This window comes from Desmodus rotundus, chromosome 3, assembly GCF_022682495.2.
Source record: "Desmodus rotundus isolate HL8 chromosome 3, HLdesRot8A.1, whole genome shotgun sequence".
NCBI lineage: Eukaryota > Metazoa > Chordata > Mammalia > Chiroptera > Phyllostomidae > Desmodus > Desmodus rotundus.
The window spans coordinates 99233705-99248289 of NC_071389.1; the positions used below are offsets into that span (position 1 = coordinate 99233705).

The following is a 14585-nucleotide window of genomic DNA, read 5'->3' on the forward strand; positions in this document are numbered from 1 at the left end:
CTCTCTCTATGGAGTATGCCCATTTTTCCCTACCCTCTTTCCCTAGGGGTCTTTTCCTTGCCTCTTTCTTTTTTAAAAGATTTTATTTATTTTAAGAGAGAGGGGAAGGGAGGGAGAAAGAGAGAGAGAAACATCAATGTGTGGTTGCCTCTTGCTCACCCCCAACAAGAGACCTGGCCTGCACCCAGGCATGTGCCCTGACTAGGAATAGAACTGGCCACCCTTTGGTTCACAGGCCGGCACTCAATCCACTGAGCCACACCAGGCAGGGCACCTTGTTCTTTCTCCTAAGCTCCAACAGCCCCTCCTTTGCCTCTGAAACTTGTTTCCTGAATCCATTTCTTCTACTTTTGTGACTTTCTAAATAAACTTTCTCTTATAGTTTGAGCCTTGGTTCTGAATTCTTTCTTAGTCAGACCTCAAGTACTGAGGTTGCTGAACCAAGACCTGGACTGATGCCACCAGTCTAACATCTGGTGCCATTTCTCTGCCAAAAAAGGGGGGGAAAGGCACACTTTACAGTGGATACTAACAAACAAAGACTAACACAGACAGAAGGTTAACATCAAAAGTGATATGTATCCCTGATACAATGGAGTAATTCAATTCTGTGGGCTTCCTCCCCCAAACATATAAACCCACTTTAATCACCAAGAAATCATCAGATGAATCCTAATTAGGGGCAATTCAACAAATTACCTAACCAGTACTTGTCAAAATTGTGAAGGTCATCAAAAAAGAAGAAAGCCTGAGAAACTATCACAGTCAAGAGGAAGAACTTAAGGAGACATGACAAGTAAATGTAACAGAATACTGGAACAGAAAATATGCATTTGGTAAAAGCCAAGAAAATCTGAATAAAGTATGGGCTTTAGCTGATCATAATGTATGGATACTGGTTATTAATTTTGACAAATATACTATACTCATGTAAGATGCTAATAAGAGAGAAGATAGGTGTGAGAGCCTTTATACTATGTTTGTAATTTTTCTGTCTATTCTAAAATAAACTTTATTTTAAAAATAAGTGAGTAAAAATATAAAACATCCTAAAGGAGGAAAAGGAGTAGGGGAAAAACTAGTGCCCTCAAATATTAGAGCAAGGGTTGACAAACTACAGCTTACAGCCCAAATGCGCTGCCAGTTTTTGCAAACTGTTTTACTGAAACGTATTGCTCACTCATTTACATATGCCTATGGCTGCTTTTGTGCTACATTGGCAGAGTTGAGTAGCTGCAACAGAGACTATATGGCTGCAAAGCCTAAAATATTTACTGTCAGGTTCTTCACATAACACAGTTTGCTGACCCCAATATAAGTGGCATACAAAGTGGTGTTCATAAATATCATTAACTCAATACAATAGTATCTGAGAGCTGTTGACATTTCTTGTCTTCCCTGTCCCTACCACATCCCTGTAGCCTCCTTTTCCATTTAACTTTACTCCTATACTGCACAACACCTCTCAAAGGCTGGTAACACACAGTATTTCTCTAAATATACCATGAACTGAACAGATAATAGGTTTTTGTGGCAGAAAATGTTGACTTCATATACTGCCCAAGAGATATTTGCTAACAAATTCCCAATTGTGTCATGTTTCAGCAACTGTGTGCTTGAGCTAGAATAGTCACCTCCTTAAGACTGCTGACTAGAGAGCTCTTCAGGTCCAGGAAATGAATCCTGACTAGCCAAACTGATGAGGATAACTCGAAGATCTAAGTTAGGAATGAGCCATATGGCCCTAACGTGGCCAATGGAATATAGCAAAAATAAATGGGAAGGTCTATGGACCTATCTTCACTCTTCTAAGGACATATAAAAAAAATTACTGTTTCCAGTTTGGGAGCATTGTTGTGTAAGGATGTGACCTTAGTTTTGTCAACCATCTTAAGACCAGAGGAGATCAATCCTAGAGACCAAAAGTCAATATACTGGGAAGAGCAGAACATATAAATGCAATGAGCCCACCAGGTCCTTGGTGATATTAAGATGCTCAACTAAGCACACTAGGCACAGTTTTTCTATTATATGTAACACTAACGCTCCTTATCATCAAGTACATCATCACATCATGTACAATGTTAAGTTATTAAAAACGAGATACCTTAGTTTGAATTGTATGCGTAAGGTAAGGAACCAAGACTATAACTGTGTAAACTGATGGGTCTATTGTACTTCTAAGTGGAAAAAATCTTATTTTGAGGTATTTTCTAGTGGAAAACCAGTTTTCATAATTGGAAAGTGTTGACACTAGATTCAGTCAGTCACTTCTTTGTTACTACAAAAACACATAAGAAAAGTATGTTTTAGTATAAGCTCTCACTACTTTACTAATTCACACATTTGCTACTATTAACCTATATCATTTTATCTATCTATCCAGTTAGTGAAATGCTTCATCAAAAATAAGGCTTTCAGAAAACTTTTAAAATACATGCACAAAATGAAGAACACAAATGGTTTTAAAAATCAAGTAAATGACTATAACTGAAGGCTTTTCTTTTCTTTTTCCTAATAATATTGAAATGAGTTAGAAAAACAATTGTATTTCTTATTTCTCCAGATAAATAACTTTTCCATAAAAAAATATATACATTTTCTAGCATGACATTAAATAGTTGGATAAATGAGATGGTTATCATGTTGGACACACTAAACATTCATTAAATATAAAATAACTGCTTTAAAATTTTTTTAAAAGATTTTATTTATTTATTTTAGAGAGGGGAAGGGAGGGAGAGAAACATCAATGTGTGGTTGCCTCTCATGTGCCCCTTGTTGGGGACCTGGCCTACAACCCAGGCATGTGCCCTGACTGGGAATTGAACCTGCAACCCTTTGATTCACAGGCTTGCGCTCAATCCACTGAGCCACACCAGCCAGGGCTCTTTTTAATTTTTAAAATTTCTTTTGTTTATATGCTTACACAGTTGTTCCCGATTTTTCTCCTTTTCCCACCTCCACCCAGTCCCCACTCTCTACTGACCCCAAGTAAATCCCCATATTGTCCATCAGCATAGGTTGTGCATAAATGTTCTTTGGTTAATCCCTTCACTATCTTTCATATCATCCCCACCCCACCTCCTTTCCAAAAGCTATTAGTCTGTTTTATGTGTCTAAACTTCATTTACTATCTTGTTCATTAGTTTATTGTGTTCATTAGATTCCACACATAAGTGAGATCATGTGATATTTTTCTTTTACTGACTGGCTTAATTCACTTAGCTTAATTTTCTCCAGATCCATCCATGCCGTTGCAAAATGTAAGTTTCTTCTTTTTTAGTGCCACATAGATAAGGCCACTGTAATAAAAACAGCCTGGTACTGGCATAAGAACAAAAATACAGATCAATGGAATAGAACAGGAAGCCCAGGAATTACCCACATCTGTGTGAGCAACTAATATTTCACAACAGTGGCAACAGCATACAATAGAGCAAAGACAGCCTCTTTAATAAATGCTGTTGGGAAAACTGGACTGGTATATACAAAAAAATGAAACTAGACCACTAACTTACACCATACACAAAAATAAACTCAAAATGGACAAAAGACTTAAATATAAGTTGCAAAACCACAAAAATCACAAAAGAAAACATAGGTAGTAAATCTCAGATATCCAACATAGCAATATTTTTGCTGATATATCTCCTAAGGCACTGGAAACAAAGCAGAAAACAAACAAATGGGACTACATCAAATTAAAAAGCTTCTGCACAGCTAAGGAAACCATCCACAAGACAAATAGGGAACCCACTGTATGGGAGAACGTGCTGCGACCAGTGCAGCTGGATCAGCTCCACCTGGCCCCGCTTTGACTCTTCCTGTTTATTCCTTAATCCCCCCTCACCTGCCCTCAGGACCCCCGAGGGCAGAGGGGGGATTAAGGAATAAAGAGGAAGAGTCAAAGCGGGGCCAGGTAGAGTCCCTTCTCTGGGATGCAGAGGACAGAACTGTTTATTGGTAAAATCAGGCCTTATTTATTGAGCAAGCTTTGAAGCAGAGCGTGAGAAAGAAAATCGTAAGACTAGGTACATTTTCTTTTCCTAAGAAAATTTCTTGCTCCTTCTTGGTACAGTGATCTAGCAAGCAGCCAAGTAATTCTTTTCTTGCAACAATCAATCTTCTGTGGCGTAGGGCAGCTGTGCTGGACCCGAGGCCTGCATTCCAACTCCCTTGGCACACATTATCCTTCTTGGCTCTCCACGAGAACATTTTCACCAATGATACCTCTGATAAGGGTTTAATCTCTAAAATATGCAAAGAACTGATACAACTCACGGCAAGGAAGACAATCCAATTAAAAAGACCTGAATGGATACTTCTCCAAAGAGGACATACAGAGGGCCCATTGACATATGAAAAAATGCTCAGCATCACTAATCATCAGAAAACTGCATGTTAAAACCTTAATGAGATATCATCTTACACCTGTCAGAATGAATATATCAATAAATCAACGAACAACAGCGATGGCGAGGATGTGGGGAAAAGGGAACCCTAGCACACTGTTGGTGAGAATGTAGTCTGGTGCAGTCACTGTGGAAAACAATATGGAATATCCTTCAACAATTTAAAGTGGAACTCTCTTTTGACCCAGTGATTCCACTTCTGGGAATACAGACTAAGGACCCTGAAATACCAACACACACACAAAAAACTGCTTTTCACTCAACTTTTCAAATTCTTACTTTACTAACCACTACCCAATTTAAAGCAAACCAAGACGCCAAGAACTATGTTTTAAATATTCCCATCTGTATCAACTTTCTTTAAGAAGAAAAACATTCAACTCCAACTGATTAATTCACTCAACACATACTTGCTGAGCTCTACAATATGGCAGGTGGATGCTGGGAACAATGGTAGCAACAAAAGAAAATATCTCTGCTCTCATTTCATAGATGCAAAATTAAAAAGGGAAATAAATACAAGGATAGTCTATTACAAAGAATCCTGAGCTATATTCAGGCAAAAATTATCCTGTAACAGCAGCAACAGACACTGTGCCAAGCACTGGATCAAATCACATTACTCATACTATCACTTTATCCTCACCACAATCTTTTGAAAAAGGAACCATTATTATCCCCATTATTATCTTCATCTGACAAAACTCAGATGAAGAGAATTTGAGTAAGTTGCCCAACTCAAATGGTTAGTTAACTGCCTAAGCTGGTATTCCATCCAGAATCACATACCTCCAGAGTGTGTGCTACTAACCACTGTATTACAGTGTTATTCTTAGCCGAAATTTCTCCACAAATAGAATTAGCACACATATATGGCAGATAGCCTGGACTGCAGCAACCTGAGTAAGAGGTAGCAGCAGTCAAACATAGACAGCTCCTCAAGCAAAGCACAGTGCAGTCCTTTACTTACCCAGCCATCTCTTTTCTAACACTAAAGCATCTGGTCTGGCCAGTATGTAACTGGGCAAAAAGACAATTTCTATTAACCCCCTCACCTGCTTTCTCAACATGACCTGAACAGTTCAGATAAACTAGGACATACAACTTTTATCAATCAGGTCATCTGTTTTGAATAGGAAAAAGGTCGAAAGTTACTCCCATTTGTTTCACACATGATCCCCAACTTAAAGATCACAGTACCTGGTAAACATGTGACCTGCCTACATGGAAGCAAAAGACAGGCTGTCATATACACCAACTGAATAAAATTGAGAGTCCACAAACAGACTGATATACACACACACACACACACACACGTATATTTTAGTTGTCGGTGGTTTATTGATAATATTACAGTGGAAAGATTCAAACAGCTCTGTGTGGTGTTTTGAAATTCATCCCGACTGTAGGCTAAGTGACCCGCATGTTGGACAGACTGCCAAAGTCCAAGAGCTTCAGCATCTCCTTAGTGTCAGGATCAACTTCAATGATCTGATCCAGGGCTGAGACCTCGGGAATGTAATTTTCTCTCTCTCTCTCTCTCTCTCTCTCTCTCTCTCCCTGCAGCCTCTCACAGGGCCTCTCCGAATCTGCTTTATGAGATGTGTGACGTAGCCTGCTACCTAGTTTCAGAGTTCTTGCTGGGGATAATGGTGATCTCCTCACACTTGCGCTTGTTGGTGTGGAAGTCATTGCCCAGGCACGTGCAGTACTTCTCAATGATGACCGGGGCCGCCTTCTTCACGGTCTTGGTGCAAACGCGGCCCATCTTGATGGGTCCCTGGTGATATATTTTATGTCCAGCTGATTTTTGGCATAAGTGTCAAATCCATTCAATGGGGAAAAAACAGTTGCTTCAACAAAGAGTGCTGATACAACAGACTTTCTACATGAAAAGAATAAAGCTGAACTACTGGTCAAGACGGCAGCATAGATAAACATGGCTCCTCTTCCTCACACAACCATATTAAAATTATAACTAAACTACAGAGCAACCAAAATTCAGACTGCCAGGAATCAAGATAAATGGAAGTCCTACAACTATGAAATTAAGGAAGAAGCCACATCAAGACTGGTAGGAGAGGCAGAGATGCAGACAGGCTGATCCCACACCCATGTGTGGTAGACAATTGGGAGGGATTCTCAGGAATGAGGGGTCCCAGCCCCACATCAAGCCCCCCAGCTCAGGGTTCCAGTGCCAGGAAGATAAGTCCCCATAACTTGTGGCAATAAAACCCAGAAGACATTGAGGCTGTGGAAGACAGAAACTTCTGGAGTCCCAGGCAGTTCCTCTCAAAGGGCCTGTGAACGGACTCTCTTGGACTCATTCCCTCTAAGCTCAACCACAGGGCAGCAGCTTGAAAGGTGCCAGAGACATATGGGGAGGAACTGAATTGTCGGGCAGAAGAGTAAGTGCTGGAGATGTAGCTTTCTCCCAGCTCTGACAGAAGTGCGGGCAGAGGCCACTGTTCCTTTTTTGGGCCCTCTCCCCACAGAGTGAGCAGGCAGGTGCCATATCTAAGATTCCATCAACCTGGTTCACAATGTTTGCCCCACCCTGGCAAGTGCCTGAGGTAGTGCCCCACCCAACTACCTGGACCCCGCAAGCTGTTTCCTGTGGCTTTTCCATACAAATGCCTTGTCTTGGCTCATGCTTCAGATTTTCCTAAATTCTCTCAAACAAGCAACATCTGGCCTCAGTGAGCCCTGTACCTCTTGCTAAGTGGCCCAAGGACTGGTACTAGCATCAGTCAGCCTTGACACACAGCTTGGCCTCGCCAGGGCACTTCCAAGCCCAGCACATGCAGCAGTCATCTGCAGATCCCTTTGTAGCTTATGCCAGGTGGACCTGGACAGAATGTAGGTGGTGGCTGACCTTGGACGTGCCTACAGCAATCAAGGCTCAACTACAAGAGGAGGGTGTGCATAGCCCACATGGGGGCACACCTCAAGTACCCAGCTTGGGTGATAGGGGAGGTTGTGCTGCTAGACCCTACAGGACATCTACTGCATTAGGCCATTCTACCACACCTGGGAGACAGAGTAGTTCTACCTAATACATAGAAACAAACACAGGAAGGCTGCCAAAATGAGGTGACAAAGAAACACGATCAAAACTCCAGAAAAAGAACAGATCAAAACTCCAGAAAAAGAACTAAACAAAATGGAGACAGGCAATTCACTAGATACAGAGTTGAAAACACTCGTTATAAAGATGTTCGATGAACTTAGTGAGAACCTCACCAGCATGAAGGGATCTAGTCAGAAATGAAGGATACACTAATTGAACAATTTACAGGGAATCAACAGTAGAGTGGATAAAGCCGAGAATCAAATCGGTAATCTGCACTATAACAAAGCAAAAGCACCCAATCAGAACAACAAGAAAGAAAAATAATCTAAAAAAAATGAGCATAATGTAAGAAGCCCCTGGAACAACTTCAAGTATACCAACATTCACATCATGGGGATGCCAGAAGGAGAAGACGGAGCAAGAAATTGAAAACCTATCTGAAAAAATAATGACAGAAAACTTCCCTAACTTGTTGAAAGAAATAAGTCATACAAGTTCAGAAACTACACAGAGTATTAAACAAGATGAACCTGAAGAGGACCACACCAAGATACATCATAATTAAAATACCAAAGGTTAAAGACAAAGAGATAATCTTAAAGGCAGCAAGAGAAAAGCAGTTAGTCACCTACAAGGGAGCTCCCACAGACTGTCAGCTGACTTCTTTGTTAATTTCTTCTTTTTTTAAAATTGTAGTTCAACTACAGTTGTCCCTATTTTCTACCTACCACTCCCCCCTGTCCCACCCATCCTACCTCCAACACTCAATCCTATCCCCACCCCACTCCCCATTGGCTTTAACCATGGGTCCTTTATACATGTTCCTTAACCACCCTTCCCCTTCTTTCTCCTGTTATCCCCTTCCCCCCTGGTTAATGTCAGTTTGTTCTTTATTTCAATGTCTCTGGTTATATTTTGCTTGCTTGTTTGTTTTGTTGATTAAGTTCTACTTATAGGTGAGATCATATGATATCTGTCTTTCACCACCTGGTTTATTTCACTTAGCATAATGCTCTCCAGTTCCATCCATTATCAGCTGATTTCTCAAAGTAAACTTTGCAGGCTACAAGGGATTGACAAACATTCAAAGTGATGAATACAACCAAGACTACTCTATCCAGCAAAGCTATCCTTTAGAATGGAAGGGCAGATAAAGAGCTTCCCAGACAAGAAAAATCTAAAGGAGTTCATCACTACCAAGCCAGCATTATATAGAATGTTAAAGGGTCTTTTTAAGATCAAACATATGAACAATAAAATGGCAATAAATACCTATCTATCAACAATTGAGTCTAAAAAACAAATAAATATACAAGCAGAATAGAAACAGAATAAAAAAATGTTTTGATGGTTACTAGATAGGAGGGAGTGTCAGAAGGATGGGCAAAAAAGGTTAATGAATTAAAAGTACAAATTGGTTGTTACAGAATAATCATGGAGATGTAAAGTGCAACATAGTGAATACAAGCCAAAGAACATATATGCATGACCCATGGACAATGTGTGGGGATTTCCTGGGAGAGGGGGATCCTGGGTGGAGGGAGACAAAGGGAGAAAAACAGGACAACTGTAGTAGGATTAACAATAAAATATAACTTAAATTAATAAATAAAAGTAAAAGCAGGAAAAAAAAGAATAAAGCTGGAATCCTACTTCACACCATATGTAAAAAGTAACTTAAAATAGATAATGACCTCAACTAAAACTCCTAGAACACAAGTGAAAAAGATAAAACAGATATGGGCTTCATCAAAATTACAAAGTTTAAATTGGTCTTTATCAAGCTTTTAAATGTCTGTAAATCAAAAGACATAATCAACAGAGTGAAAAGACAATCTGTGAAGAAAATATCTGTAAATCATACATTTGATGTGCTACTATATATAAGAAACTTCTACAACTTGATAAGAAAAAAACCCAAATAATCCAACTTATAAAAGACCAAGGGACTTGAATAGGGACTTGAATAAACATTTCTCCAAAGATGATATACAAATGGCCAACATGCATGTGAAAAGATGTTCAAAATCATTAATCGTTAGATGAATGCAAAATCCAACACATGATATTACCTCACACCCATCAGGATGGCTACTATCAAAAACAAAAACAACAACAAAAAAACAACAACAGGAAAATAAGAAGTTTGGTGAGGATGTGAAGAAATTAGAACCCTAGAGCCTTGTAGGTGGGAATGTAAAATGGTGCAGCCACGGGGGAAACAATATGGTGACTCCTCAAATAATTCAAAACAGAATTACCCAATTATTCCACAAACTCCATTTCTCAGTAGATATCCAGAACTAAAAGCAGGATCTCCAAAGAGATATTTGTATTCATGTTCCAGCAGCATCATTCACAACAGTGAAAAGTTACAAGCAACCCAACTAATCATCCACAGATTAATGGAAAAATGAAAAGTTGCATATACAAAAAATGAAATATTATTCAGTCTTAAAGGAGGAAAAGACATATGCTACACATGCCTTCAACAGTGAAGACAATATGCGTCAACATCCATCCTGAAAATACCCTAAGTAAAATAAGCTAGTCACAAAAAAGACAAACAGTATATGATTTCACTTACATGAGATTTCTATAAGTAGTCAAAGTCAGAAACTGAAAGCAGAATGGTGGTTACTAGGGGATCAGTAACGGATAAACGGGAGTCACTGTTTAGTGGACATAAAGTTTCAGTTTTACAAGATGAAAAAGTTCTAGAGATTGGTTATACGACAATGTAAACATACTTAACACTAATGAATTATATATACAGTTAAAATGGTTAAAGGGTAAATTTTGTTATGTGTATTTTATGACAATTAAACATATTTCTTAATCAACTCTATTTCCATATATTGAAAACAAACAATTGTGAATTTAAACATTTTAAAGAATTTACATTTATATTATATTTACATTACATGTACAATAGCACAAACATATGAAATAGGTAATAATGTAACAACTGTTCTGAAAGAACTATACACTGAAAACTACAAAACACAGCTGAGAGAAATTAAAGAAAATCTAAAATAAATGGAGAGATACCTCATTCATGAATGAGAACACTCAATATTGTTTTCAATTTTCCCCAAAACGATCTTTAGGGTTAACACAATCCCAATGAAAATGCCAGCAGGCTTTTAATTTTTTCGTAGTTCATAAGCTGATTCTATAATTCTAAAATGCAGAGAACCCAGAAAAGCCACAAAAATTTTAAAAGAGAAGGACAAGGTCGTAGAAGCAACTCTATTTGTTTCAAGTCTTACTATAAACTTCCAGTAACAGACACTGCATGATACTGATGTAAACATAAACAAATAGACGAAACAGAGAATCCAAAACAGACCGACACATATATGGACAGCTAAACTGTAAAAAAGTTACAAAGGCAATACAGTGAATAAAAAAAGTCTTTTCAACAAATGATGCAACAACTTGTTATATACATGCAGAAAAAGAACTTCCATCCACGTGTTGCATGTTAAAAAAAAAAAATTCACACCTCCCTTTTTCTGAAGGCAATAATTCCTTGCAGTAAATACTTGATTCCTTTCTATTATTCAGGTCAATACATATCTTTGCCAAAATCTTTTTCAGGTCGATACACCTCTCTGCCAAACAAGGTAGAAAAAAGTTGTCAGCCAATTCCTTATACATAGGCACTGTTCCCATAGAGTATTAGTAGCACTTAAGAACCTGAAGTCATGAAATGAAGCTATAAGAAAATTCCAACACATTAAAATAAGATTAAGTCCTGAAGTCCTGGGAGCTGTAGAAAATAGCACCTGAAAGTGATATTAAACAGAAAACGCAAGCAGGAAATATGAATAATTTGGAGGTACTGGCATATGACATGAACATACAGAATTAAAGGTATTCACTGCTTTCGCAGCCACCATACATTCAAAAAGACCAGTGACGGGATTCTGCCACCTGTCCATGCTAATTATTTTACAAGTATAGCAAGCACCAACAAAACTCATTTTCAGTATTAACTGCAGTTTATCAATTCTGACTTTGTATACCATTAGAGATGAGAAAAGAATGGACAGGAAATCTACTTGTGCCCAAATTAGCATCAGGATTCACAGAAGGAATTCCAAAATAAATTGTCTAGGTTTATTTAAGTAAACATTCCTCAAAAGTTCCTGTTCTAAGCACACAATTAACAATTTTCATTTTTAGGGTTGGTTCCAGTTCCTGTATAGATTAGTAAATAAGAGAGGACTGAATACTTTTATTACTCAGGAAATCCCGATACATTCTGACCAATCATTCATGCCAAAAATAGAGTAATAAGAAAAATAACAGCTAATGTTTATTGAGGACTTACTAGATTCCAGGTTGCAGTTGTCTTCACAATCCTCTGAGGTAAACATTATTATTAATTCAGAGAGGTTAAGTAACGTACCCAAAATTATACATTTAATAAATGGTGGAGACTGGGATTCCAAGCATACTCATCTAATCACCATGCTATAATGCTTTAACCTGCCAGGTCATTTTTCTATCCCGTAAGCCAAGGGGAGCCAATGAAAAAATTAAGTAAAGCAGTAATGATCATATTTACATGTTAGATTACACTAATATTGCAATACATACTGTTGAAGGCAGACTGATGGTGAGGTAAACAAGAGTCTCAAGAGACAGTCAAAATCTTGGTCAAAAATGCCAAGGAACTGAACCACAGGAATGTAGAGAAGGATAAAACCTAAAATCTTTACCTGGTAAACCTAGCTAGACATAGTAATGTATTTGAATGTTGTAGGTATGCAAAGTAATGAAGGATACTACCTCTTAGGCTACTATTTGGGTCACTGACTTGTAATTATTGTGTATCAATTAAAAAAAAAAAAAAACAGGAGGACCTGGAAGTTTGGTTTTTGTTTAGGGGGCAGGAAGATGACCAGTCAGTCTACTTTTTACATAATCAGAAACAAAATGAGAAAAGCCAATTATATAGAATTTCCTCCCCTACCAAGACAAATGTTCTACATTCCAGAAATATTATCTTTGAAATGAGGATTCCCCCCCATGCTTTTTCAGTAATAAGAAGTCACTTTGGCAGGGAGGAGCCTTCAACATTACCAAGGCTTCTGTTTACAGATTAGGCACTGAGGGGCAAGGCTGTGTCAGCACCCTGCCTGGTGTACACTGGTTGTTGTAGAACTAGGACTAGAAACCAGCTCTGCTGCCTCCATTCTACTTAGGACTCTTCCTACCTCACCTGTCCTTTCAGTTCTACTAATGGCGGGACTCACATGACCAAATATAATCATTTAGCATTCTTTAAAAGCAAATTTAGGTAGGTAAGCTAAGAATCTAAAGCCGATAATCATATTTAGTTTTTCGAAAATTTCTTTTTTTGATAAAATGTTTCCTTGGTGCTAGAGTTTCTGTTTATTGTAACATTTCTATATTTCCTGTTTTAAATAGACGAAAGAAAAGAAAATGTCTTTAAGAAACGACACTCTGTATGCTTAGTGTTCCTCCATGGGAAACCATAGTGCCACCGACAAAACCTGTTCTGCTGAATCCAGGCCAATCACATCAGGGCCTCAGATGCCATATGAACCTCATTTAAACTGGAAAAAGAGACCGACCTGAACATGTTCCTCTGCCGGGCCCTGGGATCCTCAGCTTTGTCTGAAATCCTATTCCCCAAGTGTTCCTGCGATTGCTTAGAAATCAAGGAGTAGAAAGGGGCTGCCAGACTCCAACGCCAACTTCCCCTGGAGAGCCGAATGACGGTTCTAAAGGTTTCCCACACATCCTCTAGGCAGGCTGGCCAGAAATTGTACCACAAAAAGGGTATCGACTATCCCATGAATGGAAAATTTAGAAAGAACCAAATTATTTACATTCACGGTCCCGTCTGGCACCTTTTGAAACAATAACCAAAACATAGTTTTGTCTAGCAATGAGCAGGGCTAGAAGTGCCTCGGGATGAATTAGGCAGGCTCACCCGGAACCGGACCGACTTTCCAGGAGCCGAAGTTCCCGCCCCAGCGGAAGCGCTGTCGCGCTCCTGCCTCAGCGTCCGTGCCCGGCACCCAGGAGACACCAGATTTTGACCGCGATCTGGACTAACCTCCCGTCCCCTGACTGGCGGCCTCGATCTGGGCCACGCGGCGGAACTCCACGCTTACCCAGCTGCCGCCTGCGGCCTGCGCGATCGCGCGCTTCTCAGACATGGTTGCCGCCTGGGGTTCCTACGCTTTCTCCTCCTGCTCCAATCTCAGGCTACGGCCATGACCTAGACGGCTCGGGGCGCTTCCGCAGCACTGAGAAGCCGCAAAAGCGGCGGAGGGCCCACGCCCTCATGGGCTCCGCGCCCGGGTAAGGAGGCCGAGGCTGAAGGCGGGAAGGACGGGAGAGAGATGAGAGTTGCTGCAAACCACCCCCACCAGAGATGGCAGGCCGCCTACGCCTTGGCTCCCGCCACAAAGTCCCTGCGCCCCGCCCACCTCAAACCCCGCCTTTGCGGCTGCTCTGCGCAGAAAGTACGTGGTTGCCCAGGGCCTTACCCCTACTTTCTTTTTCCTGAGAGAACCGAGAGGCGCCAATTCGGAGTATTATGGAGGGTTTTGGTAGTGACAGCACTTCTGGCCTTGGTTTAGCCCATACTGCCCGAAAAATGATGTCTCCCTGAAGTATATAGGTGGCACTTTCTGACTGGGAAAGAAAGCTACCCCCAATCCGTAACCCCCTACCCCTGATCTGGAAGCCTCAACTGGGTAAATACCCATGGACTGTAACTACGATATTCTATTCCTTTCCAAAATCTAAAGAGTAACTGAAGAAGAGGTTACGTGAGCTGTGGGATGTGGGAAGGGCAGCTCCAGGAAACATACAGGCCCCAGAGCTGCATACACGACCACAGTGAATGTGAGCTGATTACTCAGCCTAGAACCCTCATCTGTAAGATGGGGACAGTAGCATACTTTAAGGTGATGAAATCAACTAACAACACTAATCCTGGCTCCATGAGCATTGTTATAATTACTCCCTGGAAGGGACCTTGTGAGGTACCACAGACTATTTTGCAGATGCCAACCCAAGCTTCAAAAAAAAAGCGACTTGGTTAAAGC

At 40.0% G+C, this 14585-nt stretch overlaps 1 protein-coding gene and 1 pseudogene across 6 annotated transcripts in view; both read right to left on the reverse strand.

Annotated features, from left to right (window-relative positions):
• Positions 1–13924, reverse strand: part of MFSD14B (major facilitator superfamily domain containing 14B) — a 184973-nt gene extending 171049 nt beyond the window's left edge. For 4 of the 6 annotated variants that reach the window (XM_053920618.2, XM_045188073.3, XM_045188070.3 and 1 more), the window contains exon 1: positions 13644–13924. In XM_053920618.2, coding sequence (XP_053776593.1) covers positions 13644–13688 — 45 coding nt within the window. In that variant the 5' untranslated portion in view covers positions 13689–13924. Of the gene's footprint in view, positions 1–13097; positions 13434–13643 lie in introns of those variants that run through there. The other 2 variants (XM_024580744.4, XM_045188071.2) reach the window with 2 other exon arrangements.
• Positions 5781–7141, reverse strand: LOC112323099 (small ribosomal subunit protein eS17-like; annotated as a pseudogene).
• Positions 13925–14585: the final 661 nt, after the last annotated feature.